This window comes from Artemia sp. Qi Xiang Cuo, chromosome 21, assembly GCF_049724085.1.
Source record: "Artemia sp. Qi Xiang Cuo chromosome 21, ASM4972408v1, whole genome shotgun sequence".
In the NCBI taxonomy this organism is placed as follows: Eukaryota; Metazoa; Arthropoda; class Branchiopoda; order Anostraca; family Artemiidae; genus Artemia; species Artemia sp. Qi Xiang Cuo.
Genome location: NC_142814.1, coordinates 18,469,980 through 18,480,295, shown reverse-complemented (window position 1 = coordinate 18,480,295; position 10,316 = coordinate 18,469,980). Strand labels below are relative to the sequence as shown.

The window sequence follows — 10,316 nt, the reverse complement described above, 5'->3', positions numbered from 1 at the left end:
GGTTCGAACTTGTGACTCAGCCTCTTTAACAGCCCCCCCAAATGTGCCTCCTAATCCCTCTACGTTTTAAGGGTTGACCTTGTAACTCAGCCTCTTTAACTCTTTAGAAAACGTAGTTTTTTTAAAAAAATAAAAATAAAAAGGTTAGACATTCTTTTTTATTAAAAATTAAGCGCAGAAATTTTAATAACAAAGCATGTCTAACCTGTTTATGTTTATTATTTGAAAAAAAATAAGGTTTTTCGTAAATGTAAATTCGGGGGATAATTTTTTCGGTCTGAAAATATCAAAAGGCCCTAACAGGTCGAATTCTGCTTGGAATGAGTCCTCATTCAACCGGATCCGTTGCCAACGGTGGCCTGTAGGCGTGGCTAAGAAAAAAAAAAGAGATGATGAATTTTAAGTGGCTATATTTGGTTTTTTGAAAACAGGGAAGGAGTGATCGGATTGAACTGAAATTTTGAGGATAAGCTCCCGGGCCCTAGGAAAGCTTAACCTCTAAATTTCAGCCCAATCGGACAACGTTAAAGGGGGGCTGTGGTGGGAGGGTCGAAACTTCCGGCCCAGTTTACCCCATGAAGATAAAGTCGGAGGAGGATGAAATTTTGCAAGTTTCTTAGTTTGAGCTTGGGCTACAAAATGCGATTACCGCCGTCTCTCTGCGACCTCTAGGACCTGAAATCGCTTAACATTGTGGTGGCTCGCCTCTTTATAGAGGCACAAGTGTGCCTCCTTGATATAGATATTCGATTTAAGATATGTTCTAGAGTAGGTAAATTTGTCTTCATTTCAGTATTAATAGAAGTATTAATACACCGCAATGGCGTATCTTTACAATTGTTAGCAGAGTGTTCATGTTGCCATCACTAGGTGACATATATGGAATTAAATTGTTCTTACTAGCACATATATCGGGAACAAACATATTAGGTGATATGTTTCAATACAAATTAACGAGGTCTTAGCTTGTATATAATACATTTTTAGAAATCATAACGTAGATGAGTTAAGTTTTATGTTTTAGGGTAAAGTGATACATCATCGACTTCTATACACGACACATTTTAGAATTAACCTCATTGATTGGGTGTTAGGAATTGAAAACAAAGATGGTTTCAGGAAGAAATAGCGCGCTTTAAGACCATGTTAAGGAGTACATACACGTCGTTTGTTTAAAGAATATTCTTCGTGGGGACAAACTTATTTATAGTTTTGAGGGGTCGACAAAAGCAAGGGTTGATCGATGACAAAATACCAGCCAAAACCAAAGTGCTATTCTGTCACATTTTTAAGGTTGAAGTCGACCTAAGGTTTCTACAACACATCACGTAGGCCAAGCAATGTAAATCTAGTCGAAATTGTATTTAATTTTCAGAGGTAAAATACTTACGGGTTTAACTATATGATTTCTTTTTCCAAGTAGTTTCTGCTCTTCTTACCGTTGTCCTTGGAACGAAAGGGTGCATCTTGACTATTTTTCTAAACTGAGTTTGTTAGTGAGAAATATCTTTCAGGTAGAATTTCATCAACTGGTTATCTTCAGGGACTAGTTATTTACTTTATAAAGATAAGTAGACCGACCTAGATTCAGGTAAAAATGCTTTAGCTCAAAGACTACTTGACCTAAGCTAAAACTCCCTATGCTGAATTGAAGCCACGCTATTACTTTAATAGATTTTGTTTTTAATTACAATCATTCAAATAAAGATGTGTCTACTACAAATTTAAAAAAATTTGCTTTTTCGCTATCCTTTATATTACGAAAAAATAAGATCAGAGCCGTAACCAGGATTTTTTTTCTTGTGTGGGGAGGGGGGGGGGGGTACAAAAGAACTACAAAAAAGGCATCAAAATATGTTTGTATACATTTTTATGTTTTTACGAATCGGAAAAACATTTCGGTTGGCAGAATTCCCCCCCCCTTGGATACGGCCTTTTCTGAGATACAGCCTTTTATTTTGCATCTGAAGTTTTATTTTCTATTTACATCGATGGAACTACTGCAAATAAATTATCAAATTAATTATTTATTTAAAATTGTATCTGCAACTTCATTTTTTTATGCCAGCCATTTGAGCGAAGTTGTTATACAAGTCATTATTTATTTCATGACCCACTCTTCTTTTCAGGGTAGTAAATCGAATAATGATGCAACCAGGCAAAACAACCATCAGGGCCCAGTCTCAGCCTTCGACGTATTTTATCATGAAATAGTTTTTTGCCAGCACTAAATCTACTCGAAATACGACTTCATTTACAATGCTCAACAGGAATGAAAAAGGTGGTTTTCCTTTGTTACTGTGGTTTCTTATTGGCTACGTAGGCATACCACAATGGTTTACTAAAGGCCCGTATGAATGTAGACTTGATTCCAATTGGTGGATTATTTTTAACTAATCAATCATACCTTCAAAATGGAAAGGCGATGCCCGTGCCACATCATAGTCACATATATCGATAAAGAAAACCAAATATTATGAATGACAAGGTAGTTTTCTTGATTTTAGCGTCAAACTTGTATTTAAAAAGCAAAAAATTAAAACTGCAAGAAATTAGTTTAGAGTTTGCACCAACAGTAATTTGTGTCTAACTGTTCTCTACTAATAGTAAGTCTTCTTAACTTTTGTCAGATTCCTCTCCCAGATAGAAAAACCGCTGTTCTAAGTTTCCACCTTTTCTAGTTTTAAAAATTATGCCTTGAACCTTGACTCTGATTGGTCATTCAAGAAATTTATGTTTGAAAGTTGTTCAATGTTCAACTCGAGAAATTACGAACGGCGAACGTAATTGGCGCTGTAGTCGTGCGTAATTTTGATTTTATCGACAAGCGTGACTATAATGTGGCACGGGCATAAGGCAACTAACATTATCTTTATTTTTCCCCTCCTCAATACATCGCTCTTTACGCTAAGGCTTGATTTTTTATCCTAATTCTTTAAGAACGACTCCTGAATCACAAGGACCGTTTAATTAGAATAAGAAACTTTATTGAAGTGCTAAAAAACTTCAGCATGAAGAGGGAGGGATTGAGAAGGGGGCAGCCCCCATAATATAGAGAATAATTTCTATTCGTTATAAGTTTTAATTTTGGTCCTTACTTTCATTTGAATTTCTTTTTTTTTTTTTTTTTTTTTTTAGTAGGAATGAAACAAGAGCTGCATGATCGTGTAAAAAAAGCAATTACAAAATTTCCCCAAGAATATAAAATAAGTGACAACGGTCAAACAAAAATAGCAGCAGTGCCAAAAAAGAGACATCTGTCAGTCTATTCAGCATTGTTTCGATATGGCAATAAGTCAACTTTGTCATATATACGGTTAACCCTCCTTATGAAAAATTGAGGATTTCATCCCCACAAGAGCTGACATGACAAGAATAACGCCTGGCAACTGGCTGTTCAGACTACATACACAGTAAAGCTCGTAGGTAGGAATATTTAGTTTAATCGCTTTATCCGGAAAGCAACATTCTATCAGATAATTTTGTCAAACAACAGACAAATAAGATTTTGTCGAACATCCATAAAGACCTCAAAGGTGATTTTGAGATAGTACTTTTTCATGTGTTGAAAAGTTGAATTTTTGACTAAAAAAAGCGAATAGATATAGAAATTTCTTTTAAAATGAGCCCTTAAACAGCTCTCTATGATGTTCCAGGGCCCACTAGCAGCGGAGGAAAAAAGAGAAAAAGATACTCCCCATGCAAAAAAAAACGATTTTCCTTGTTGCTCAGACCAAGGGACTACAAGTTTCCTGTATAGGGTTTTCGCCAAGGTGATTCCAATGGTGTACTTCTTGTCTCAATCCGACGCACATTTAGGGGTTCTTTGTTTTTTTAGTTACTATGGGGCGTGTTCGTCTTTCAGTAGGTTGCAGCTATTACTGGAGCCATGATAACAGATTTTAGGAGGTTCCCACATAGTTCACTAATTGACAAGTAATATCTTATTTCTGCTGAGAACTAAACAGTCGGTGACAAGCTATTTTAATGCAATAAAAACAACAAACAAAAATAGAAAATGAACGGAGATCCATATACATATAGATACGAAAATGTACAGAATAAAAACAGACACATAATGAACAGTAGCAGAGATGAAATCTTAAATCTGAGGGACTAGTGCAAACAAATCTAAAATACAAATACAACTATTCAAAAAGGTATTCAGACTTTAGGTACATATGATAAAACCGGTTAAAACTTTAAATATCTTATCGTCTACGCTAGATATACCTTACCAAAAGATATATTAGACGAAGTTACCTAGCAAATTGATACAACTCAAATCATCTAAATTGAATTACCTTTCTGCGACCAACTGTAGTCTCTAGAATAAAACGAGTAGGACACACAGTACCACCGAAGACAATGTAATATCCCCGTAGAAAAATCTCAACGTAGCCTCAAGGACCATCTCCTGCAAGCAAATCCACTCAGTTCTTCCTGAAGAACTGTCAATCCTTGTCCCATTATTTGTCAAAGTGACACATATGTGACATTTGTCAGTTTCAGAAAAACATTTGGGCAAAACTTAGCCCTTGAATGTAATTTCCTACCAAGTACGAGAGAAACGCTGTACATTCATTCAGAAACGTTTCCCAAAGGGATCTTTTCCGATCAAAGCCAATAGTTTATTCAATCCTGAGAAGTGTCAACAGATAGATAAAATCTAGCAGCGAAACTAGGCAAAAAAGAAGGAAAAAGTAGTAAATCAGACATTTTTAAGTGTCAACACCAAAAATTGCATTATAAAAGGCCAAAATCTGAATATATTTGCTAAAAAAGGGCAAATCTCAAAGCGTGGGTAAATCTTTAGAAGACACATCTAAAAATCTCTGAATCGTCGTAAGAGTGTGTGTTTCTATGCATGAGAAGGGTACGCTGCCTCACTCAATATCAGAGGAAAGTCGAAATATTCCTCGCACTAATTCCTATTTTCTTGCTTCAATGATTGTTCTCCTTTGGTTATGATTTATGGACTATCTAAATTTCTCTACTGAGCCTGATGAGTTATAAATGGGAAAACCTAGTAACTGAGACGCTTTTTTTCTGAATTCTTAAATTTATATTTTGGGTGTCGATCGTCTTCTTCTTCTGAAGTTATGTACAAATTTAGCTCTTCGAGAGCCATTTGTAATTAGCTTATTGAAATCACTATTTCTAAATCCATACAAAGAAGCCCAATACTTAAAGGCAGCTGCTAAACAACCTACATTAGGCCAGATCCTCCCCCGTCATTTATATTAGTTTATGCACTTACAGACGATTTATGAAAGCTGGAGCTGTGGTTTGTTCTGAAGGCAAGAAATTCTGATCCTTAAGAAACTGTAGATTCAGCCAAACCACATTTTAATCCGTTTTACTTCACATTCAGATAATTTTCTTTCTGAAGAAGGCAGTCCTTTGAACATTGTTAGGTGGATACACAGTAAAGGTAATATACAGCAGCGAAGTCTTATACTCTCCATTGCAAGTTATTGACACAGATCTAAAATCACACAAGCTTCATGACCCCGCCTTCGCGCACGAGCAAAGACAAATTTTTCCGATGGAAAACCAAGTAGCAACTGAAACTATGGCTCTGACGTATATACTTCTGCTGACGTATTGCTCTGACGGTCCGTCAACTTGCATAATTACGCGCTATGAAATGTGTGTCATGTTTGGAGAAACATTTCACTATTGTATATTACCTATACTGTGGGTGGATAGTAAATAGCTTTTCCAACGTCAAATCAGGATTAATTTTTTTTATGTCAAATTACGCAACAAAAAAAGTCAAAAGAATTATTAGACAAAAGCTGTCTGCAATTTGAATACGTAAAGCAAGCACAGCAATCCGATAACAACCATAAGCTAATATCTAACATGATGTTGATCAATGTGTTTGAAACAAGGTCGTTCAACAATTCAATAAAAAGACAGGTGAAAAGCTACAGTTCAAAAGAATTGAGATTCTCGTGGGAGGCTTATCATGAAGGAGACAATAACAGAGGCTTCGTGGGGGGCAAGAATAGAAACTCCAAATAAGGTTTGCCAATGGAAAAGAAAAACAAATGAACAATCTTAAGGCGCTTACATTCTGCGGTTACTTACAATGAGTGGTATTATCAACAGTGCAACAATTATATTATTCTAATTCTTAACTTCCTAAATCTACTCCTACTACTACTAACCCAACTCCAAAACCACGAGCAAGTGCACTGTAAAAAATAGTTAGTATTTCCGCCAACAGGTTTTTAAAGTGATCTCGTAGATTTAATAATTATTATAGCGAAATAGATAAATTTTAGCTTAGTTTCCAACTTTTTACAATTCTTCGAAAAATTACTTGATTCGTAATATTAGTTAAACAATAATCTAAAATTTTAAATGGTTGCACAATTTTTACTTAAAATATTTGCAATTCACAAAATAATTTGCTGTAAATTTACAAAATTACTTATTTTAAATTTACCAATTTTATTTTCTTTTGCAAAAATAAATTCAACATAAAAAAAAATTAAAACATTCGCTAGCTTTTTTTTTATATATTTATTTAAAATGTTTGGTAAGTATGTTTTAATCCATGCCTAATAAAAATTCGTTTAGCGTTCGAGTCCAGGATAGTGGCATCAATTTATAAAAATTTATTTAGGGAGGGGGGGGGGCAATATCGCCATTTTTTCAGTTTTTCGATCAAAATATCATAAAACGGATGTTTTTCAATGAAAATATCAACAAAAGGCATTTTAAAGTGTCTTTTGAACAAAAATCAAGGGGGCAAACGTCCCCCCTCCCACTGACATAAACGGTCCAGAAAAAGATTTACACAAAAGTGAAGTTCGAACAAATGAACTAGCTGAGGGCACCAATTTGGAATTTTCTGAATTCAGGAAATTTTGATTGGCTAGCATGTTTCAAGTTATGTATGGCTAGCTCGTACGCCATACATACATAGCTCAAGCTATGTATGTATGGCTAGTAGCTCATATACTCCAGAACAGGCTAAAAGCAAGTGTTGGAAAAATCTAATAGCAAATGGGCTTGAATGACGCACAATTTAAAATTTCAAATGGAATCAAGTCAAAGACATAACGTAAAAAATGGATGATACAGATAAACTTAAACAAAAATGGGGAAAAGGAAATAGAAATACGAAAGAGTAAAGGAGAAGTGGAAAACCTGCGTTTAAGCTTCAATTTTCTAGGGGGAGAAGTCATTCAAACAGACCTTGAACGAAAAGACTCAGCGTCATCTCTCCTTTTCCCTGCTTGCCGGTATGTACATTATTATAACTAAATATACAGACTCCTTCACATAGAAGAAACGCCTTTGTCTCTTTAGCAGGCGCAACATTATTTTAAATAAAAAAATTAACAAACCAAAAATATACACAATTGGCAAAAAAACAAACAAATCAAAATACACTTAGTCAGAACAACAATAAGTTCTGGTCTCATCTCGATATTTAATACATTTAAATTCACAGAGAAACAGTCTTGCCAAACTTTCATGAAAATTAAACTTTGAATTTTTAAATGTACAGGCGTTGCCAAGTCATGGTGCATTTTGACAAGTCAAGCCGTTGCCAAGTCATGGTGCATTGCACAATGCACCACCGTGCATGGTGCAAGTCATGGTGCATTTTAGATTCGTAAGAAATGAATCTAAGACTATAGAAATCTTCTATATTCTAAAGAATATGAAAAAAAGATAATTAAAAAAAAGAATATGAAAGAGAGACTCACTATGATCCCAATTATAGAAATAGTCAACCGATAGAATTAACCAAATATTATTGTACATAACTATATTGTTATAAATCTAAATCCTAAAGATTAATTAATCATAAATTTGGTTGAAATCCTAAATCTTCCAAATTCTGCGACGAGAGGTATAATCGGCGACCTCATTTCCTGTCTTATATAAGCGGGCCCTCAATAGAGATTGACCTTCCATAATAAAAAGAACTGAAAAATTTAACTAAAATATTGCTTATTTAGTTTCATGGTTCAATGGGACAACACTGACTAAAATGTAGGGTGTGACAACACTGAGAAAAAACGTGTTATTCTTACTTTTGAATTAGATGTACATTCGTTGCTCTATGACCTACAGTAGCAATATATGAAACTTGAAAACCCCAAAAGCCCTCTTTTTCAATATTTTCCTGATCAAACTAGTATCCACTAATGTTTATCTTTATATGCTGGTAAAAAAAAATTTTACGACTACAAATATGTATTCTCTGAGGTATGTGGTATATTCTTCAATGCAATCACAGTTTATATAATTAGGCAGAGAGTTTACCGCAGATTATTTCTGGCTCTTCATTCTCGGTGCGAACAAAAAGCTCCTCCCACTTATTCATGCATTAGCGGAATCCACTTATTCATGTGGATGTATTCATGAATCCACTTATTCATGAACGCGAAGCCAAGTTTCGCGTTCCAGAGAGATCTGACTTGTCTACCCGTGAAAAGATCTAATGTCGCTTATGTTTATACGTTCACTGGAGCACTCGCACCTCGGTCCGAGTTTTTATAATGGGTGAGATAGGGAAAGATCATACTGCTAATTATATATACTGTGAATGCAATAACCTCTGATATACATAAAAATTGCAAAAGTCACTGCCAATTTTTTTTGTACAAATAACACTACTTTCAGTTTGAAAATACTTGGCTTCACACCTGAAACATAACTAAACAAAATGATACTTCTGTAGATAATAATCTATGGATGAGCTTTATAACGCACGTTGGCTCGGTAACTTCTTCGCTCTAAGCGTTTCGCTCTATCTAAATGTTCGGATTTCATTTCTCAAGAGGAGCAAGGTATTGTTGATCCCACACAAGACTGCACAGGTACAGTCTATCCAAGGAGCAGGTTTTAAGGCAAGAACAAGGCATAAAAAGGATAAAGATCTTCCACAACCCTTGATGGCACATAGGCCATCGAATAGACGTTTTCGCTGCTGGGACTCTTTACAGTGACAGGTAGCAGGGTTGTCGCCCAAACTTGCAGCGTCGCGGATCGAATCTTGGCCCCCCTATTGCCGAGCAGGGTATTAATTAACTGCACAACCATATGGTCGAAAATTGTAAGCAGTGAAAATTTGTTTGCCCTTTTTTCTGAAATTTTATTGGTTTGTTAGGTTTTTCAAACATTTCAAGATAAAATAATTCCTTAGGTATAAGTTAATTGTCAAATTTCCGCCAAATATATTTTTGAGATGAATAACTGCCTCCTGAGTAAACATCAATACTGATGCACACTAGAAAACCTGACTTCGATCTACCAATTTAACAAGAAGACGTAAATTCAGTAAATTATTTCGGCAGAAAACGTCATTCGTGCAATGCAGTGTTTGGACTTCATCATAGGATGGTAAATAACCTGATTAATTTCATGTGATTTTGAAGGTTTTTATAAAAAGAACCGAAAGACAACGATGCTCTAGAGATTTCGTTCAAAATCTCAAATACAAAAGCCTGATTATGAAGAAAGCTGGAATTAACTAAACAGATCCCAAACACAGGTCACACCCTCTCAAACATCAGTAGACCCAGGAGAGTTTTGTTGATTAAACGATGATTGACAGTTTCCTGTTGATTCTAAATTCCTTGGATTGTCAACAGGTACTTCTTCTGATAGATCAATTTCGTGTTGAAGACTCAAACGCTGTAAAGGACTGAAGCCTGCAGCGGACTCCCCTCTACGCCTCCTATACAAAATGAAAATAGTTAAAAGATATTCATCACAATATAATTGAAAAGGCATAACTGACATGCCTACAACTAGTCACGCAAAATTATTAGAGGAGAGATATGTCCCTACAGTTCCAGGATAAAGATGTCATATACCAGCACAAGAGGAAGGTAGGGAATTGGACGAGACTCTCTTCCAAGTTTGGTGCGAGGGATAATCCTCAAGAAATATTTTGGCCTAAAAATATACTTTTATATGCTCTTTACACTGAAGTTCAGCTTTTTTTTAAATATGCTCTTTACACTGATGTTCATCTTTTTATCATGGTGCTTTGAGATACAAAACTAATGTTTACTGTTTACATATTTACTACAAATAAATTCTTCAAAATATAAGAAAATTATGTGTTAAAATTCTCCTGCTGTATTTGCCAGAGGAATATCTCATATGAAGTACAAAATGTGGGTCTACAAGATAAGGCTCTTATTCGGGCCAAAATTGTCAATACGCAGAACAAAATGACAGATACTAGTACTTGCTTTGGTGTGATTTCTTTTGGCCCTAAACCAATAAATAATAAAAAAATTTGGCCCTAAACCTATAAAAATAAAGAGCGCAAAAAC

General features: G+C 35.1%; 1 protein-coding gene across 2 annotated transcripts in view; it reads right to left on the bottom strand.

Moving 5' to 3' along the window:
• Nucleotides 1-3,968: 3,968 nt before the first annotated feature.
• LOC148939301 (uncharacterized) overlaps nucleotides 3,969-10,316 on the bottom strand; it is a 96,408-nt gene continuing 90,060 nt past the window's right edge. For both annotated transcript variants that reach the window (XM_089107186.1, XM_089107187.1), the window contains one exon: nucleotides 3,969-9,709. In XM_089107186.1, coding sequence (XP_088963312.1) covers nucleotides 9,535-9,709 — 175 coding nt within the window. In that variant the 3' untranslated portion in view covers nucleotides 3,969-9,534. The remainder of the gene's footprint in view (nucleotides 9,710-10,316) is intronic.